Source organism: Notamacropus eugenii, chromosome 1 (assembly GCF_028372415.1).
Source record: "Notamacropus eugenii isolate mMacEug1 chromosome 1, mMacEug1.pri_v2, whole genome shotgun sequence".
Lineage (NCBI taxonomy): Eukaryota > Metazoa > Chordata > Mammalia > Diprotodontia > Macropodidae > Notamacropus > Notamacropus eugenii.
Window position 1 is genome coordinate 1,594,031 of NC_092872.1, and position 20,863 is coordinate 1,614,893.

At 42.1% G+C, this 20,863-nt stretch overlaps 1 protein-coding gene across 1 annotated transcript in view; it reads right to left on the reverse strand.

The window, feature by feature from the left end:
- The window catches only part of ITIH3 (inter-alpha-trypsin inhibitor heavy chain 3), a 35,648-nt gene extending 15,019 nt beyond the window's left edge, over window positions 1-20,629 (reverse strand). The window contains exons 1-9 of the mRNA XM_072649788.1: window positions 20,521-20,629; window positions 19,182-19,202; window positions 17,356-17,522; window positions 15,458-15,562; window positions 11,277-11,439; window positions 9,910-10,020; window positions 9,201-9,326; window positions 8,050-8,166; window positions 2,137-2,305 (exon numbers count right to left, since the gene is read on the reverse strand). Of these exons, the coding sequence (XP_072505889.1) occupies window positions 2,137-2,305; window positions 8,050-8,166; window positions 9,201-9,326; window positions 9,910-10,020; window positions 11,277-11,439; window positions 15,458-15,562; window positions 17,356-17,522; window positions 19,182-19,202; window positions 20,521-20,613 (1,072 nt within the window). The 5' untranslated portion in view covers window positions 20,614-20,629. The remainder of the gene's footprint in view (window positions 1-2,136; window positions 2,306-8,049; window positions 8,167-9,200; window positions 9,327-9,909; window positions 10,021-11,276; window positions 11,440-15,457; window positions 15,563-17,355; window positions 17,523-19,181; window positions 19,203-20,520) is intronic.
- Between the last annotated feature and the right edge of the window lie 234 nt (window positions 20,630-20,863).

Below are 20,863 nucleotides of genomic sequence, written 5' to 3' on the forward strand. Positions count from 1 at the left end.
TCATCATCAGGCTGGCCACAGACTGATGGATTTTTTTTTGTTTGTAACAACTCTTGTAGCCACCTATAAAGTAGTGAAGGAAATGTGGTCTGCCTTGGTGGACTTCATACCCATTCTTACAAAATACCAGATGCTTTTTGTTTGACTTGGTTGTTCACATTTGCAAGAAAATTTTCTTTTTATTTCCCCAGAGGAGTAGAGAAGGGAGAAAGAAAATAAATGCTTATTAGTTGAAAAAAATTAGTTAAAAAACATAATTATGGCAGAGAGAGAGATTTGAGTTTGGGGGACTTTCTTCAAAGCTCTAAAATACAACGATCCATTCACCTTTCCATCTATCTTGCCTTGGTTCCAAGGACATTTCTAGAGATATTCTTCCTACCAAGATTTTCCTGCGGAAGCTGGTTGGTGGAGGAATCCTAGTGTGGGCACCAATGAGGGGACCATGCAACCTTCAGAGGCAGAATACAAGGAGCAGATCTCTTCAAAGATATGAGATAATGTAACATGAAGAGTTTTGCAAATTTTAAAATGCTACATGTACAAGCTGTTACTTTTCTTACTTAGAAATTTATTGTTATTATTGTTACTCATCAGAGAACTAGAATCACTTAGGAGGCTATATGAAAAGAACCATAGAGAGCTAAGTAGGCATGGCCTCTCCAGAACAAAAGTGCCACATCTGGCTGGCCAGCAAAGAGAGGACCATCTGCTTCCAGGCACTTTAACCACAAAGTAGCTGTCTGGTTCTATCAGTGAGTGGCTGGAATCTGACTGACCCTAGGGAAAGGATAGATGTGAGGGGATAAAGAGGTCTGGCATCCAGTGAGAGATTAAAATCAGCCCCCCGTTCAGAGAGTCAGGGGACAGAGGGTCTCAGATGTGCTTCATTTGGAGCATATCCCTGGAAAACTAACTTATAGGGTTCTGGGCACTGGGTATTTGAGAATGGGATAAGTCTGAGGCTTGAGGTCTGACTTACTAAGCCACCTGACCCAAACTAGAAAGGCCTTAAAAACATATCTGAGTACCACCTTATCATCTCAGAATACTAGCAATGAAATGAGTAGGCCGTGTACTCTTCAGCCTTGGGGACCCTCTTGGGTTCCTGGCCTGGTGACAGCTGGTAGCTTCTATAAAAATCAGAGTCTCTAACCAGGAACCCAGTTGAGATCCATCCCAAGGCAGGCATATCTGACCACTAATGGAAGACCCAGGTAACATTAATGTTGTAGCCTCATGACACCTCCTACACCTAGACTCAAGCAGGGCAGTTTGGGTCAACACAAATAGTCCTGGACTGTGGAGGCAGAAGACCAGGCTTTGCCACCAAGTCATTGCCTGACTTTGGGAAAGTGTCTCTCTTGAACTTCAACTTTAAAATGAGAGGACTGAACTAGTCCAGGGATTCTTAAACATTTTTGTGGATGTCATGGACCCTTTGGCAATCTGGTGACGCCTATGGAGTCCCCTTCTCAGAGTAATGTTTTTAAGTGCATTAAGTAAAATGCACAGGATTGCAAAAGAAACCAATTATATTGAAATATAATTTTCAAAATGTTATCTAAAAAAGAAATCCACAGACTTCAGTTAAGAACCCTTGAATGAGAAGATCTCCAAGGTACATCCACTTCTACCACATTGTACCACTGTACGTTGTACCATATTGTATTCTACTATGTTGTACCATTGCACATTGTACCATATTGTACTACAATGTACCACTGTACATTGTACCATATTGTATTCTACCATACTGTCCCATTGTATCATATGATCTCATTCTTTTCTCCAAAGGTAACTCTTTCTGTGCATGACCCAAGAAGACATGGGGCTCCAGAAGGGAGCCACAAAACATTTAGATAAGGAAGGCAGAAATTGGGCCCCAGTCCCTACTTGGCTGAGAGAGCCTAGAAGTCTCCTCCCAAAGACTCAATCAGAGTCAGTCTTTCCCAGAACCCTAGGCTTAGCCAAGTCTATTTAGCTAGAAGCAGCAAGACTTAGCACACAGAGATGATTGGAACTATTTAGCCAAGCCCTACCCAGATCTGGAGAATGGATGATAAGATGACAAAGGGGTCTTTGGGGTTGCAATGGGGGTACATAAGTTGGCCAACTGTGCTGACAGTTCCTTACCTCCTCCTTCATGGATGTTATGTACATATTCTTTTGCCATCTTGAGATTCTCAGGAGTGGCTGGGACCATATTTTCTTTCCAAGTGGTCACATCTGAGCTAAACAGGATAAAATTCAGGAAATCATCTTCTCTTACATCATTCAAGATATGGAAAAGTGCATCCTTTGTCTGCAAGAGAGAAGATAGGTATTTTTTTTTTAATTTAGAAGACACAAGGGCAAGAAACTGCTAGACAGATAAAAAGAGTGGCACTGTTCTTTAAAATAGTAGGATCAGTATGGCTTAGTGGATAGAATTTTGACCTGGAGTCAGGACAACCTAGGTTTGAATCTGAATTCTGACATTTCCTAAACTATGTGACTCTGGGAAAGGTATTTACCCTCCTGGAGCCTATTTCCCCATCTGTAAAATAAGGACAATAGTACCTACCTCAGAGACTTGTTGTAAGATTCAAATGAGTTCATGTATGCATAGAATTTTGCAAAGTTAAAGGTCCTACATGTGTCAATTATTATCACAAATTAGTTATTAAGAGGAAGATCAAAGAAAAGATACATACAATACTTAGGGAGAATAGAGTGATGACATTGAACACATAGGGAAGGTAAAACTACTCAACTGTTATTTGACTTCTTTCTCTTAAGAAGAAAAATTTTTGGGAAAGGAAGGTTAATACAAAAAGGAAAGTTGGTAAAAACAAAAACAAAAACTAGAGGGGCAGAGCCAAGATGGCAGAGTAGAAAGATGGACCTGTAGAAGTTCTCATACCATAGCCCATAAAATACCTATAAAAATGACTCTGAACAAATTCTAGAGCAGCAGAAGCCACAAAATGACAGAGTGAAAGAGATTTCCAGTCAAGACAGCCTGGAAGGCCAACAGGAAAGCTCTATCACACTGGGTGTGGAGCAGAGCGCAGCCTAACCATGTAACATGGCAGGGACAGGACCAGAACAGGCCTCAGGGGGCAGAATCCCCAGCAGTGCTGTAGTTCCCAGATTCCTCAACCCACAAGCACCAAAGATAGATTCAAAGGTCAGTGAGAAAGCTCTTTTACCTGAGGGAGAAGGTAATGGGGTTTGGCCCAGCCTGCAGCAGCAACTGCAGCCACAGCATCCATTTTTGGAGCCCTTTGCCTAAAGCCTCTGGGGGAATTGAGTGGCTGATCTGGATCTCAGCACTGAGTGGCTCTCCTGGGTTGAGGAAGAGTACTGACGTGGTGGAACTGGTGGTGTTTGTGAAGAGGGAATTGTACTCACAGATCCTAGGCAGAACAGAGTACTTGTCATTGCTCACAGACAAGAGTGCAGGGCAGGAGAGGAGGAGACTCCTTTCCCTTGATTGTGCCACCTTGGAGGAACTGAGATCTTACAGGTACCCAGAGTATACTCTCCTCTTGACAAAAGCCTCAAAAATCAAGTAACAGATTGGGAAAATGCCCAAAAAAGGGGAAAAAATAAAACTATAGAAGGCTACTTTCTTGGTGAACAGGTATTTTCTTCCATCCTTTCGGATGAGGAAAAACAATGCATACCATCAGAGAAAGACCTAGTCAAGGCTTGTGCATCCAAAACCTCCAAAACAAATATGCAGTAGTCTCAGGTCATGGAAGAAGTCAAAAAGGATTTTGAAAAATCTTTTTGTAAGAGAGGTGGAGGAAAAATTGGGAAGAGAAATGAAAGCTATACCAGAAAATCATGAAAAGTGAGTCAACAGCTTGCTAAAGGAGAACTAAAAAAACGCTGAAGAAAATAACACCTAAAATAGGCTAACTCAATTGGCAAAAGAGGTCCAAAAAGCCAATGAGGAGAAGAATGCTTTAAAAAGCAGAATTAGCCAAATGGAAAAGAGGTTCAAAAGCTCACTGAAGAAAATAGTTCTTTAAAAATTAGAATGGAGCAGATGGAAGCTAATGACTTTATGAGGAAGCAAGAAATTATAAAACAAAACCAAAATAGTGAAAAAATAGAAGACAATGTGAAATATCTCATTGGAAAAACAACTGACCTGGAAAATAGAACCAGGACAGATAATTTTAAAAGTATAGGACTACCTGAAAGCCATGATCAAAAAAAGAGCCTAGACATCATCTTTCATGAAATTATTAAGGAAAATTGCCCTGATATTCTAGAACCAGAGGGCAAAACAAATATTGAAAGAATCCACTGATCACCTCCTGAAAGAGATTCTAAAAGGAAAACTCCTAGGAATATTGTAGCCAGATTCCAGAGCTTCCAGGTCAAGGAGAAAATATTGCAAGCAGTCAGAAAGAAACAATTTGAGTATGGTGGAAAAACAATCAGAATAACACAAGATCTAACAGCTTCTACTTTAAGGGATTGAAGGGATTGGAATATGATATTTCAGAAGTCAAAGTAACTAGGATTAAAACCAAGAATCACCTATCCAGCCAAATTGAGTATAATATTTCAGGGGAAAAAATGGTCATTCAATGAAATAGAGGATTTTCAAGCATTCTTGATGAAAAGACCAGAGCTGAGCAGAAAATTTGACTTTCAAACACAAGAATCAAGAGAAGTATGAAAAGGTAAACAGGAAAGAGAAATCATAAGGGACTTACTAAAGTTGAACTGTTTACATTCCTACATGGAAAGATAATATTTGTAACTCTTGAGACTTTTGTCTGTACTAGGATAGTTGGAGGGATTATATACATATAGACAGAGGGCACAGAGTGAGTTGAATAGGAAGGGATACTATCTAAAAAAATAAAATTAAGGGGTGAGAGAAGAATATATTGGAAGGAGAAAGGGGAAAATAGAATGGGGCAAATTTTTTCTCATATAAAAGAGGCAAGAAAAATTTTTTTCCATGGAAGGAAAGAGAAGGGAGGTGAGCAGCAAAAGGTAAAGCTTACTCTCATCACACTTGGCTTAAGAAGGGAATAACATGCACACTCAATTTGCTATGAAAATCTATCTTACACTACAGAAAAGCAGGGGAAAAGTGGGTAAGGGGGGGAGGATGATAGAAGGGAGGGCAAATGGGAGGAGGACCGAATTAGAAGTAAATACTTTTGAGGAGGGATAAAGTCAAAAGAGAGAATAGAATAAGTGGGGGCAGGATAGGATGGAGGGAAATATAGTTAGCTTTTCACAACATGACTTATGAAAGTCTTTTGGATAACTACACATATATAACACATGGTATTGCTTGTCTTCTCAGTGGGGATAGATGGGGAGGGAGGGAGAGAATTTGGAACTCAAAGTTTTTTAAAAAAATGTTAAAAATTGTTTTTATGTGTGACTGGGAAATAAAATATACAGAAAATGGGGTAAAGAAATCTAGTTTGCCATACAAGAAAACAGAGGACATGAGGATAAGAGAAGGGAGGGGTGTAATAGAAGGGAGGGCAGATTGGGGGACAGGGTAATCAGAATGCACGCTGTCTTGGGGTGGGTGGAGGGAAGAGATGGGGAGAAAATTTGGAACTCAAAATCTTGTGGAAATGAATGTTGAAAACTAAAAATAAATAAATAAATTAGAATTTTTTTTTTTGAAAAAAGAACTCCCAGATTCTTTTAATGATGTGAATCCCTAGGTTCAGAAAAACTATATCCAGGGCTAGTAAAAGAATTGGGATGGCTGTTTGTTGAGTCCTCATTAGTAACCTTGAAAAAAAATCATGGAAAATGAGGGAAGTTCTTCAAGATTAGAGGTAGACAAACATCCTGATTTTCTTTCTTTCTTTTTGAGGTATGTGCAACTTAATTTTCTTCAAATTTAGCACTCATTTAGACTATACAAACATAAACTGCAACTATAAAAACTTTTAAGGTGACAAGAATACTTTTAGGTGTAGCGTGGCTGGACTGGGGAAGATGCTGTCTTACCTTAGCACCTTTTGTATTCTCTACCTTTTTTTCTAGTCCCTTATGCAAAAATAGTCAATCAGGAAACTTTCCTTGGAATGCTGAAGTGAAAGTTGAACACCCTGAAGTCGGATTGCACATCTATATGTGACAAATATAAAAAAACTCTCTTGCTTCCACCCCACGGTAATAGGGCAATGAGAGGGAGGGTTCAAGCAAAACAGAGGTGAGCAGTCAGCCTGTGAATGAATGGGACAAGGATCACGTTTATGATGAATGTAAGGAGTGTATTTATAATTGAGGATTTCATTTTTGGTTTGTCCGTACTTCCCATTGTTACTTAGCTCTTCCTTCATCTTTTCATTCATAACATTTTCTGAACAAATTATTTTCTATATTAGGTGAAGATATTTGTAACTAGGGGGAATTCAGTGGGAAGGAGGGCAAGAGCTAAGAAAATGGCTTCTTCTTTGATGGTGCAATTCATGCTCTTTGTATAAATGTTATTCTTCTGCCCAGAAAGTAGATGAAGTTGGGGTGGAAAATACCATTTATTGGCCAAGAAGCTGATGAGGGCACCTCTGGCTCTTTCACAACAGCATTCTCAAGCTTTTCTATTCTCATAATAAAATTTCTAAAGGCAGGAAATGGGTTCATTGTATCCCTTAGAGGAGGGAGGGATAGTGGAAAGGGATAAAAATAGCCCCATAGCAGGACTCAGATTTTTCCCAGTCTGATATAAAAACAATTATGTCTGAGTTGATGGTAATTCAAATCCTAAACTTAAAGCCTAAACTTCCTGATTTTCAAAATGAAGGAGAAAGTGGATTATTTAAATTCTAGGTTAGTGATATTCAAATTCTGGCAAAGTTTTGAAGGAAAGAAGAGAGGGAAGAAAAGGAAAGGAAAGAAGGAAGGAAAGAGTAAAAGAATAAAGGAAAGGAGGAAGGAAAAAGCAAAGGAAGGAAGAAAGGACGGAAGAAAGAAGAGAAAGAAAAAAGAGGAAGAAAAGAGAAAAAAGTAGATGAAATGAGAGAGAAAGAAAGAGAAAAAAAGAGATGGTTTGTGAGTAATTTGAAAGGGAAGAGGTGATCGGTGAGAGTCAGCACAGACCCATCAAGAAGGGCCATGATACAGTGACCTCATCTTCTTTATTTACAGTCAGCACACTAGTACATAAGAGGAATATTATAAACCTAATATACCTGGAATTAAGGACTCATTGAATTATTTGACTCTGAAAGTAGAAACTAATGGATCAGTGTCAAGGTGAGGGAGGTTTATAAGAGAATGTCCAAGATCTCTGTCCCTGGTCCTCTGCTGATCCACATTATTATCGGTTATTTGGATGAAATCTTATCAAACTTGCAAAGGGCAAGGTGGAGAGAAATAGCGAATGCTCTGAGTGAAACTTAGGGTGTAAAGAGAACTTGATAGGCCTCAATGATTAATCAAATAGAAGATGATAAAATTTAGTAGGGATAAAGGTACAGTTCATAGATTTGGAGTTAAAAGGGACATTAGAGACCATTTGGTGCAATCTTCTCATTTTACATATGAGTTAAGGGACTGTCTGAAGCTAGAGTCGAACACAGGTCTTTCTGACTCTACGTCCAACACTCTACTCACTATATACCACCTTATTCTGCTTGGCCCCTAGAGGCCAGAATCAGGAACAATGGGTGGAAGTTACAGAGACAACCTTAAGCTTGATATAAGAAAAAAAAGCTTCCTAAACATCCTGCCTCAACAGATAGTGAGTCATTAAGAGTCTCCATGTGCTCAAAGGGGTTCATGTTCAGATGTGTATTGTCCTAGATAACTTCTGAAATTCCCTCCAACTCTTAGATTCTGCGATTCTCTGAGGGAGGGAGAAGATGTGTCTTGTTGCTCCCCAACTTAGCAGAGCTGGTGATAGCGTCTGCCTGGTCAAGAACATCCCAGGTTCATCACGAAGGTGTGGATGTCCCTAACAGCTCCCTCTGCCAACTCCCTTCCAGCAGCACAATAAAAGACAAGTCCTTCCCATTTGTGTCTCTTCCTTCTTCCCTTGGAGTTTTCTATAGAATGATCACGTACCTGAGCCATCTTCTGACCAGACATGGACCCACTGACATCTATGACAAAGACCACATTCTTGGGCACAACAGGGAGGTTTTGAGGAGCAAAGAAGTGCACAAAGTAGCCATTGACGATCTGAAAAGAAAACACAATTAGTTGCCAAATCTCATTGTTCCCACTTCCACAATATTTTTGTCCCCAATGCCCTTCTTAACACTCTAGATCAGCCTCTTATCGCCTCTCACCTGCCTACTGTAACAGCTGCCAATTAGTCTCCCCACCTCAAGTATGTCTGCTCTCCAAACCCACCCTCCACACTATTGCCCAAGTTATTTCCTAAAATGCAGACCTGACTGTGACACTCCCCTGCTCTAGAAGCTCCAGGAACACCTCTCTCACCTCTAGGAACAAACTCTTCTCTTCGTCATTTAAAGCCCTTCCCAAGCCCTTTCTGGGTTTATTATAAATGACTTCACACACTCCATGGCTTAGTCAAACTGACCTTCTGACTGTTCCCCACATACTCCGCTCCATCTTCCATCTCTAAACCTTTGCACTGTCTTCTGTCCCTGGAATGTACTCGCTCCACACTTTTGCCTCTTAGGTTTCTTCCAAAATTCAGATCAAGAGCTACCTTTTATATAAAAACTTTCTTGACTTCTCTAACTGCTAATGGGTCCTCACCTCCACCTGCCTTCCCCCAAACCCTCATATTCCCTTCTTATATATCTATCTATGTTCATGTTGCCTCCTCCAGTTTCATGTAAGCTCCTAGAGGACAGGGATTGGTCTGCTCTTGTCTTTATGTCCCTAGTGAGTGGTATAGTAGGCCCATAGTAGGCTGGTACATAGTAGGTCCATAGTAAATGCTAATTGATTTATGGATTAGCTATTTCCTTCTTTCCTTCTAAGGAAATGAGCCCAGTGTAAACACTTTGCCTTAGACAATGTCATTATTAATGAAGAATGAGGCTACCTGGGTGCCCTCATCACCAAACAGGGAAAGACGTGATTGGGTGGGAGAAGGGCTGGCTAGACTCCCAACCCAACATTATGGCTTCCTCCACAGTGTTCCCGACTTCATGATTCCACTAGAGGTCTCAAAACCACACAGTTCTCCACCTGATAAATGATTCTTTAATAGCCTCCATATGAATTATAGGGCTTACCTGCACATTTCCAGGTTGTTCTCTGTTCACATCATATCTTATTATGAAGTCTCCATTCAAGAGAGAAGAGGAGCAAGTTGGACATGAACGTTGCTGATCAAAAGTTGGTTTGAAGGACACTTGGCCCTGAAAAGGAGGGAAGACATATTTGTCATGTGATGTCAAATGTTGGAAGAATACTAGTTCTGGCATTTAGGAGTTTGTGCCAGTGAGTCAATGTTCAGAGTACATGATGAGGATGTATGGGTACAAGTTCCAGGGAGGTTCATTTTGGTTCAGTATAAGAAATATCCTAACACTGAGATCTGTCCAGCAATAACTACCTTGGGAGAAGGAGAGAAAAGTCTGGCTACTTGCTGGGAAAATCCTAGAGTAGATTTTGACATCAGGAAAGGATTGAGATAGATTCCTTCTGAGCTACTTTCTAGCCCTGAGATTCTAGGATCCCCAAATCCTAAGTCAATTGATGGGAAGCATGAAGGTCAAATGGGAAAAAAAAAGATCTTCCTAATGCGAAGGTCTATTGGGCAGTATCTTCTCCTGATTTAGTCTTTCCTTTTGCAGATCATGCCTACAATTTATGCTGTGAATAGAGTTTCTGAGTTCCCAATCCCCAAACCAGAATTCCTTGCATCCTCATGGTAACACATGGTAACATGGTAAGATGGATGTGTCGTGCACTCTTTAAGCACTCAATGGTCTGCAGTACCTTTTTTCCTGAGAATGATGTTGTGAGGACATCCATCAGGTCATTTGTGATGAAGGAAACATCAGCATCCAGCTCTTTGATCCCTTGGGGCTCATAGATATCTGCCACAATCTACAACACCAGGAAAGGAGAGGGGAGAGGTAAAGCAAAATGAGGTCAAATTAGTGTGGTTCCAGGGACAATGAGAATGACCTGGTGCCCTCCAAAAAACCTACCCCACAGATTGGCTACTACCCGAAATTCTTCAATTAGACTTTCATGCTTTTGCTTTGAAGTCAAAGACAGAATGAGATAACAAAAGGAGCACTTGACTTGGAGACAAGAAGCCTGGGTTTGAATCCCCCTTCTGATACTAAGCTGTGTGTACCTACAAGGACTTCATGTCTCTTAGCCTCAGTTTTATCATCTGCAAAATGAGGTTTGTAATCACTGTATCACAGAATATATCAAATGAGGTAACATATGTGAAGGTGCTAGATTGATTTCACTTATCTATATGTATCTGTATATACACATATGTGTGCATATACACACACACATATATACAGACATACACACACATGTTAAAAGATCATTGGATTTGGAATTCCTGAATTTTGGAATTTGGGGTTCAAATTCTAACTCTGCCACTTCCTAGCTGTGTGACCTTAGGCAAGTCCCTAACCTCTCTGTGTCTCAATTCAGCACCTGTAAAATAAGAGTTTGGGACTACATGATCTCTAAGGTGCCTTCTAGCTTCTAATCCTATGATGCTTCTAGCTATGATCCCTGTTAGTATGTGAATGCACCTGGAAGGCACCAACACCTTAGGATGAATGAACTTTGATCCTTTCCTGAGAATAGGGTTTGATGAGAGTGTTGAGGAGCAGCTCAAGGTTTTACTTAGGACAGCAGTGGAGGAAGGGACATCTCTGGTCCTTTCCATTAAACGAGAATAATCCTCAGGTCTCACTCCCAATAAATTCCCCATGGACTTCGTGAGAAAGTAAAATGTCCAGATATTCACCTATGAGCCATAGGTCCCTTAGGTGGCATTATGTTCAGTTTACCTTGTTGTGGGGACTTTAGTACTTCTCTCAGCCTCCCACCTGCCCTCCCCTTCTTTCCTGAACTTTATGTTCAGGATCTCAGTCTGGAAGACTTACCTCTGATGCTTACCTTGGCTCTTGATTAGGACCTTGGCTCCTCTGTCCTTGATCCTGGGTTGTACCTAGCCCCAACTGAATGCACCTTTCTGGAGCTACCCAAGTCCAATCCCCAAGGGACACCAACAAAAATATCCATGTCCCTGTAGTCTCTGGGTGGCAACTCTGTCCCACCCCACCCTTGTTTTCCTCTGAAGCTACATCTCCACACCAGACACTTGCCTCAAAGTGATTGACCAGTTGCTTGGGTTGAACCTTGATGTACATCTCATATTTTCCTTTGTGCCGTTTTAACAGTTCCTCATAGGTCAGCTCAAAGGTGACTTTGCTGCCAGCAGCCACATTCACAGACACAGTGAATTTCTCCAGCTTCCTTCCTGAGGCTCTGAGTAAAGACAAGAAACAGAGACAAAGCATGCTAGTGCCAGCATTGCAGAGCACGTGCCCTTGCTCCAATTGGCAGGAACTGGCATTGTTTAACCTGAAGAAAAGCAGACTTCCTGGAGACATGACCATTGTGCCCTGGTCCCTAAAAGTCTAGGCTGTGGACGAGGGGTCCAGAGAGTCAAGAACTAGACAAAATGGCTAAAAGTTACAGGGAGGCAGATTTTAGCCCCAAGTAAGAGTTATCTAATGATCAGAGCTATTCAGTGATAGGATGGAATGGACTGCCGTGGAAGCTGGTGAGTTCCTAGCACTGGGAGTTTTCAGATGAGAAGAGCAATGGGCTTAGTACTTGGTCACCTGGGTTCAAATCCTGACTCTAGCTCTAATTCATTTGCAACCCTGGGCAAACACTTATTTTCTCTGGGTCTCAGTTTCCTCATCTGTAAAATGAAAGAGAATAGATTGTCTCCAAAATTCATTTCAGATATAAATTCTCACGATATTGAGAAGAGGTTAAATGACCCTCTGTTGGGAAAAAAACCAGAAGGAATTCTTGAATGGAAAGGCTGGACTTAATGACCTTTGAAGACTCTTCTAGCTCTGAAATTCCAGAATTCTCTAATCCTGGAACTCTAGAAGGACCCAGTATCATCCTTTCTTTTTCCCCTAGGAAGTTTCTGCCTTCAGAGCCCCAGGATTCGAGGCTCCCAAACTCTGAGGTGCCCTAAGACCCAGGATACGTTCTGAGAGAAGCACAAGCCCAGAATAGAACTGAAAGTCAGAGCCATAGGAGAGGGAGAGTCAAGTGTGCCCTGTTACATCTCCAAATGGACCCTGAAAAAATAATTACAAAAATCTCTCTGGTCGAGGAGGGGTGGGGGGGAAATAGAGAAATGGATCACGGGAACATAAGAGACAATGGAGAAATATAAGCCAATGTATGTAAAAAACTAGTATTTTGATAAACCTGTACTTTAAAGGCACCAGGGAGTGGAATCAGTCTTCCTGTTTCCCTTCTTTTCTGTTGTTGTTTTTTCATTTTTATTTTATTTTCACTTCCACATTCTCTCTCCTCCCACCCACTTTCCTCAACCATTGACAAGGCAAGAAGTACAAAGCCCATTACAAATATGGAATCACACAAAATAAATTTCTTAAAGAGCTATGTGCTGAAGGAGGAGGGAACAAGAAAAAGAAGCTTCAGTCTTCCCTCTGAATCTGTCAATGGAATCATTTTTTTAATAAAAGTGTCTAGGAAAACTGGACAGCCATACAGCAAAAAAAAACATATCTAACACATATCACAATAAACTAATCAGATCAGTAACATATTTTACAAATCACTTTTAAAACTATAAGAAAAGAATTTTTAGCTATGTAACAGTGGAATATTTGTGTCAATCAAACAAGTAAAATAAATCACAGAAAATAAAATTAGTGTGATTTTTCAAAGATCAGATTTTACAAGATAAAAACCAACATCTTTGAAAGAAAGGAAATGCATCAGTAAAAGTATTTGCAGAAAACATGTTAGATTCTGAAATCCAGAATCTATGCAGAACTGATAAATATCTGTAAGATCAAAAATATACACCGTCCAATAGTGATGGTCAAAGGACATGAGCTTTTGATTTTTAAGAAGGAAACACAAACTTCTAACAACTGTATGAAAAGATGCCCAAATTCACTAATAATTATGAAAATGCTACCCACCAGAATGCCAAAAATAACAAAAATGATCGACTTCATCCTGGAGAGGAAGAGGAAAAAAATACATCGGTGATGGGACTGTGGACCATTTGTGAAACTTTTTGGACAGCAGTACAGCAAATAAACTAACAACTTCACAAAATGGGTCATTTTTTTTTTTTTTTGGCCCAGCGACTCCACGTAATTAAAAAGGGAAAAAATAAACTATCAAAAATTTGCAAATAAACTTGCATATCCTCCAGAGTCTGGCTAACCAAATGAAGGAGGATGCTAAAATGCTCTGTGTGCTCCTGTTTGAAGATGGCATTGTCCTGATTGCATCAAACCCCAGAATATTACAGAGCTAATCCATAATCATTCAAAAGAATCTAAGCATCCATACAGGAGAAACCAAGCAGATGAAAAATGTTTGGTCCAAATTATGATATACCACTGAATGGATAACTAGTTGAGCTGGTCTGCTAGTGTATATTATCTTGGACTAACACTGCAGATGAATAAGGATTTGGGCCCAGAATTGAACAGAAGAGGAAAGCAGGTTAGATTACTTTTGGGAAACTGCATAATGTTTTTTAAAGATCCCAAGCTTCTTCCTGAAACGAAAGCCTATCTTGTGAACAATATTATCTGGTGGATGATATGACTCGTGGAATTCCACAGACTCCAAAACATAAAAATTTCAGCTCACCTCTAAAGTAATGAAGAAACTGATGGTGGAAGTGAGCGGACTGCAACTTTGTACCAATGACAAATTACAGAAGAAAAGTGGCATGTCTTCAGAGAGATGTATATATTATGTGACCATCAAAGACGGTGGTTAAGTCACGTAGGGACAGTGAGAGATAACCAATGGGCAAGATGTGCAGTCTGTATTCAGACAATGGAAAGAGAGCTAGAGGCATCCCTCTGCATGCCGGGAGATTTAGACGAAGACAGAGAAAAGAAGACCCAGGAGGAGCAAGTGTAGATGGGTTAGGAACTATTCTGGTGGGGGTGGGGTGGGGAGTCCAGAGTCATCAAAATGGAGAAGTAGTATGATTAAATATAATATAAACATATGTATGCAATATAAATGAAATAGATATACATAGAAACAAAATGGGGCAGCACCAGCAAGAGAGACAAATACGACAGACGTTTGGAAAGACCTTCAAGAAGGAATGCAAAGTGAAACTGGCAGAGCCAGCGTGGCAGATACTTTGACTGCTAGTGTGTACGTAGCTTTAAAATAAAACAAAGGGTGTGGAATGTCAGACAGACAGAGAGAGAGGGACGTAATTCTAGAAGGGAGGTAATATAACAACAACTAACATTTGTAGAGTACCTACTATGTGCCAAGCGTTGTGCTAAGAGCTTTACAACTGATAATATCATTTAAAGAACACTTACTATGTTGCGGGCAGTTTACAATTACTGTCCCCTTTGATCCTCACAACAACCTTGGGAAGGAGGTGCTATTATATCCCCATTTTACAGATGAAGAAATGGAGACAAATAGAGGTTAAGTGACTTGCCCAAGGTCACACAGTTCGGATATATCTGAGGCTGTATTTGAACTTAGGACTTACTCACTCCAGTCCCTGTGCTCTATCCACTGCATCACCTAGCTGCCCCAATGTGTGTAATGAGCTGAGTGTGTGAAAAAAGGAGGCCCCTCTCAGTAGAGGCCAGACTTCCAGAATTCAGCCAAGCCCCATCCTGGGTACAGAACAGGAAATGGGGCAATGTTCCAGGCCCTAAAGACCCAGCCAAATGATTCCTCAAGGAGAGTAATATGGACATTCCCTCCACCACTACAGATAATAGCATGTGTAGGTAAGTCCTAGGTTCATTAGGGCTAAGTGGCTTATCCAAGGTCTCGCAGATAATAAGTTTTCCTGATTCTGAGCCCACCAACGTAGCTACGAAGTACTGCTTGTCTATTTCTTAAGTTAAATCAAGGCAACGTGTATTTATTCAGCATTACAATCCTTGACCTCAGACAACTCACAGTCTAATGGGAAAGACACCATGGAAATGACTGTGTACCAACAAGATATATACATAAAGCAGTCTGTGCATGTATGTGGATACATATGTTCTATACATGTATATATGTGTGTATGTATGTATGTATGTAGAAAGCAGCAAGGCCAGATGAGAAAAGAGGATGCCATGAGACAATGCACTTCAACAAAGAATGAAGGGTGAGTCAGCCCAAGCAAGAGGGGCTGAAGGGACCTCAATCCCACGCTGCTCAGCTCTCATCACAACAGACTTCAGGGAGCCTCGGTACCAGCTGCCCTCCCTGCCCAGCCTCCACTTACTTGACCAGGCCAGCCGTCTTGCCCTGGGACACAGCTTTGTCATACTGTTTTTTGGCAACTTCTTTTTCCTTCACATTTCCAGGATAGGTGACACCATCAATTGTCCTGTCAGAAAGAAGATGCACAGCAGTTAAGGTCCACTCTTGTCTTCCAGTGTCCAGGGCCTCAAGACCCAGATGTTTTCTGCTATCGCCTCTTCTTAGAAGAGGACGTTACTATCTTTTGTTACAGTGAAGGAAGGGAGACAACCTATTTGGGACTAATCAACATATTTTCACTTCTTTTTCCAGTTCATAAAAGTGCCCATCAGTCATTTGTCAACTCTGCATTTATTTTTTTGACCTTGACTGACTTCATCCCTGGGCCATCATTTAGTTGTACTGAAACAAAATAGTCTTTCCATGTCCTGTCGTGTTCCCTAAGAAGTAGTGGGGATCAATGAGATGACTGATGTAAGGAGTGTTCAGAATAGTTTTGTGTTATCCAAATGGCTGATAGAATTTCTTTTTTTCTTTTCTTTCTTTTTCTTTTTTTTTGGAGGCAGTCAGGGCTAAGTGACTTGCCCAGGGTGACAACTGACAGAATTTCTATAATTTCCCAACTTCCCACCTTGGTGATATGTCCTGGCTTCGTTTCTCTAGGAAGAATCTAAGGACCAAAGTCAGGTACTCAAAGGGCTTGGCTGTATGCTCAGAGATAGTTATAAAATGGGGTCCCCACATGGACAGATGTGCCAGTCTCCAAATCTACCAACAGTTCCACAAAACAACAGAAGCCCAAAGAGAACCATTCCACTGCATTCAGCGTCTTTCTCCCGTTCTTTCCTGCTTCCTTCCTGGTTCAAAGAATGAGAGGCTCTGCCTCTTTTCAGAAGCTCAACCCACCACTCACTGATATGCATGATCCTGTTTCCTCCTGTCTTCTCTAGAAACTTGCTCCATCTTTCATCACCTCTCTGTCATTTTCATTTTCTCTCTCTAACCTTTCCTCTCTCTCGGGTCCTTCCACTCCATCTATAAACGCAGTCTCCATCCTAAATAGCAAAAACAACCTTCCCCCCTAAAAATCTTCCTTAGATCCTGTTTTCTTAGCTTTTCCCCCCTTTACGGCTCTGAGAAAGTATTTCTTGTACTGGCCGCCTTTACCTCCTCATCACACACATTTTTCCCCCCAATTACTCCATTAAATGGCCCTGCTCAGTCTTCACTTTCCTTGACCACGTGACAGCTTTTGCCATTATTGACCATGCCCTATTTGCTGATATCCTCTAGGATTCCACGACACTCTCCTCCTACCTACCTGACTACTGTCTGTCTCTTTGGTTGGATCCCCATTCACCTCACACTCCTAACTGTGGGTGTCTCCCAGGCTTCTGTACAAAGGGCCCCGATTTTTTCTTTATTTCTCCTTGTTGCAGCCACCTCTATATGCGTAGGCAACATGCATTGGGTATCTACTGAGCTCTCTGCTACATAGACTGGGAGTGAGCAGAATGAGGAAATGCCAGGGAACAGAAACTAACTCAACCTGTCCCAGAGAACTCCCAGTCTGAGGTGGAGATGTGGGGTATGGCCTCAGTCTAAGGAAGAAGCCATGATCTTGTCTTAAAAGATCTCTCTTACTTCTGGAGGCCCCTTATCTCCTGTCCAAGGGCTGGGCTTATAAGATGCACTGAATAAGGACCCTTTAATTTGATGTTCAAGCAGATAGGGAAGAGAAGAGAAAACCAAAACCTTTAAGAAATGGTATAAAATGCTGTAGATGCCCTAAGCTCCAGTGGCACTGAGGGGGTTCAGAGTCAGGCTAGGTATGGCAAGGTTAGAGGGGCTAGTCTGATCAATCAAACAATGCATGGAGAGAGTTCCTCGAACAGGAAGCAGCTGCCAACAGATACCTACATGGTAAAGTTGGTGATGAAAGCTGTCTTGGGCAACTCCACATCGAAGAACACCTCCTTGGCAGTGTCTGCACGGTTGACAGCCCTGGTTGTGACCACATTGTGGGCAAAGCGGGAGGTCACTTTGCAGTTGATCTTGGTGCTATATATTTCAATGCCATTCACAACCTGCCCAGAGAAAGATGAAGAAAGGATAGCAAGACTGAGTCATCACATCACATAGGAATTGCTTAACACATACTTTCTCATTCATTTATCCATTCAGGAGGGATGGGAACTAGGATTTGATAACACTTAACAAGTCCTGATTAAGTATCTACTATGTGCAGATCTCTACAGTAAGTAATGGGGGAGTTACCATGTCCACATGGAGCAGGATACAACAGCAACACAGATAAAACTAATCATAGTACAGAAGTGCCAAGAACAGTGCCATGTTGGACCAAAGGGAAAAGTTCTTACTGGCCAGAGGATCAAGGAAGGCTTTCTGGAGGAGGTGGCATTTGAACTGGGCTTTAAAGGAGAGAAGTAATTCAATAGGTAGAGAAGGAGAGGGCAGGCGTTCTAGGTCATCATGAGCTCATGATCATGACCTCAGAGTGTGTCTGCAGTGCAGAGAGCTGTCTAGTTTGGCTGAGATGCAGAGTATATGAGGGGGAAGGGGAGTACTAGGAGACAAGGCTAGAAGGTGGTACCAGGTTGGAGAGGGCCCTGAAGGCAAAGCTAAGAAATCTGAACTTCACTTGGGAAGCAAAACAGGGAGTTATTAAAGATCTTGCTCCTTTGGGTAGACCCAAATTAAAGTTCTTTTAGGGATAGTAGAAAAAACCCAAAAAGGGCACTCCTTTCGGAATGTCAGACCTCCAAAGCCTGGCACTGAGCCCTACACATCCCGTTTCTCTCTAACGCAGTATGGGTCTGACATCCAGCAACCTGTTCATCCCCTTCTTCGACATTTTCATGGTTTTATCCTAGATGTCCCCCCATAGGCCCAGTCCCCAGAAGATGAAGTCTGGTGGAGAACTTCAGGGCCCAGTAAAGGCAATCCTCCCTCCCTAAATCATTATAAGAACCTCCTCCTTCAGGGCCCAGTTCCCTATCTCTAGGAAGGCTTCCCAGAATGCCCTGAGCAAGTGTAGCTTACATCCCTCCTCCAATGCTTCGATGATGAGGATGATGATGATTAGCGTTTACGAAACATTTCATAAATATTATCTCTTTATCTCGTATCCCACCTCGCGCCTTCAGTTAACCCTTCCAAGGTGAGCTTTATCCTTCCAACTAGAGTAGGAGCTCCCTGAACTCAAGGCTTTTGTCTTATTATTTGTTCTATCCCCAGGACACTCAGTAGATGAAGAATGAATGAAAGGATGGGTGGATGGATGGATGGATGGATGGATGGAAGGAAGGATGGATGGATGGATGGATGGATGGATGGTTGGATGGATGGAAGGATGGATGGATGGATGGATGACGAGAACTAGTCATAGGCTAATAGAATTTAAATCTTAAAGAGGTCTTAGAGATCAACTAATCCAAGCCCTTCATTTTACAGATGCAGGTGAGACCTAGGAAGGGAAGATACTTCCTAAAAGTCCTGTGTGAAGTCAGTAGTTAATTATTGGACATTGTACAGGGCAGGGCCCTACTGTATTTCTATAGTACCTGATTCATGCTAGAATCCTATGTAGGGACCTACTGTGCAATGTGTGACTCTTGTCATCCGTGAGGCCCTGATGTTTCACACATGCTGCCCTAGGGTAGTACTCTGTATACTGTACCTTTGGCGATTGAGTAACCTTTCCTAAAAGTGATGAAAGCACTTACCGTATCTGGGAGGCTCCGCTTCTGTGAAAACAAAAATAGAGAAAAATTTGGTCAAGGAGAGACCAAAGGTGACTTTCCTCAGACCCATCACAGAGCTGAGACCCTGGGGAGTGGCTTGGGAAGTAAATGCTGCCCTTAGCCCAGACCCAGGGTCTCTCATAAAACTGTAAATAGCTATTTTATGCTTGAGGTAGGATGGGGAGGCTTACCTTGGCTTCAGCTTCATTCAGGAGGAGAAAGTATGCCCTGGGACACCTGAAAGTCTCTCTGCTACTAGCCCAGAAGGAAGCTGGTGAGGGGGCTGGGGATGTGACTACCAGAGGAAGAAAAGGATCCTAGAACAAAATTGCTGATCCCTAGGTGAGGAGTGGGAGGAAGTGGGGTGGGGGCTAGACAGGAGAGAAGCTGAGCATGAAAAATCCCAGCAGGTCACACTCCCTGGGCCTTCTCCACTGCCAGGATACAGGGAGAGGAGGCATGCTCAAGCTGCCATTGAGAATGGGGATGAATGAGGAACAGGGGTTTGGGACATCAAGGGGAGTAGAAAATGGGGGTGATCAAGCAGCCTTGGGGTGCTGCTCTCAGAGACAGAGCTGTAACTCAGGCAGGGCTGTCAGTAGCCTCTAAAGCTCCCACCCTTTTGGCCTCACCTTAGATGTAACTCTGGTCTTTGAAGACAGACATCCAAGGCCATTCTTTTTCCCAATTTTCTCTTTCATGCTTCTATTCCTGCCAATACCCCCTTCATTCTCTAGTGCCCTTCAGACTTTCTCCTCTACAAGACAACATCTGGAAAGAAGGTCCCCTCTGGTGTCACAATCGATCCCAGTTTGGGTCCTTGTCAAACCTAATCTTCCCAGCATACCCTGATCTCTTTCAAGATTTCACTTTCATTCAAAGGGCTCCTCTTTGGTAGGCCAGATGACATTATTCCTATTTTGTAAAAGGGACTGAGGGCCAGAGAAAAGGAGTTGTCTTGTCCAAGCTCAGGAGGGAGGTCAGTAGTGGAATTAGGACTCAAATACAGATCTGTTGTTTTCTAGTTCACTAGACCCTGCTGACTATCTCAGGAACCTGAAAGCTTAGAATGAAGCTCTGACCCAGAGATGCCCTTCATGCCTGGACCAAGCGAAGTAAGGAAGATTTTTTTCCCTTGGGAGTTTAGTTTGTGATGTGGAAGCAGCAACTGCAGGCTGGGGAGCATGGAGTAAATACCTTGGGGATTCCCCACCTGTCTGCCTGCCTAGCCAAAGGCCTATCGGCACTGGGACGTTACCTTATTTGTTACCAAAACCCTAAGCATGGCCCGGATCTCAGAAAGCAGAGGCTCTTGACTCACCTTGATGTTTCCGAGAGGATTTATCAAAAAGTGAGAGGTCCCCAGGCCAGAGAGCAGGACCAGGGAGATGTACAGCCTGACTGTGACAGCCATGATGAAGGATTGAGCTGCCCCAGGGCAATCACCTCCTGATATGAGAATCTGCTATTTGCCCAGAAGTCAATTAGTAACACGTTAGGCAGCCAGCCCAGTAAACCCTCCTCAGGCAGGAAATGGGAAAAGTGGTTGCCCCATATGTCCTGGGAATGGAGCTTTTGGGGTACGAAAAGGACTATTGTCAGGGAGGAAGAATTGCAACTTGACTTTGTGGTAAAATGTTCCTCCCCCAAAAAAGTGGATCATG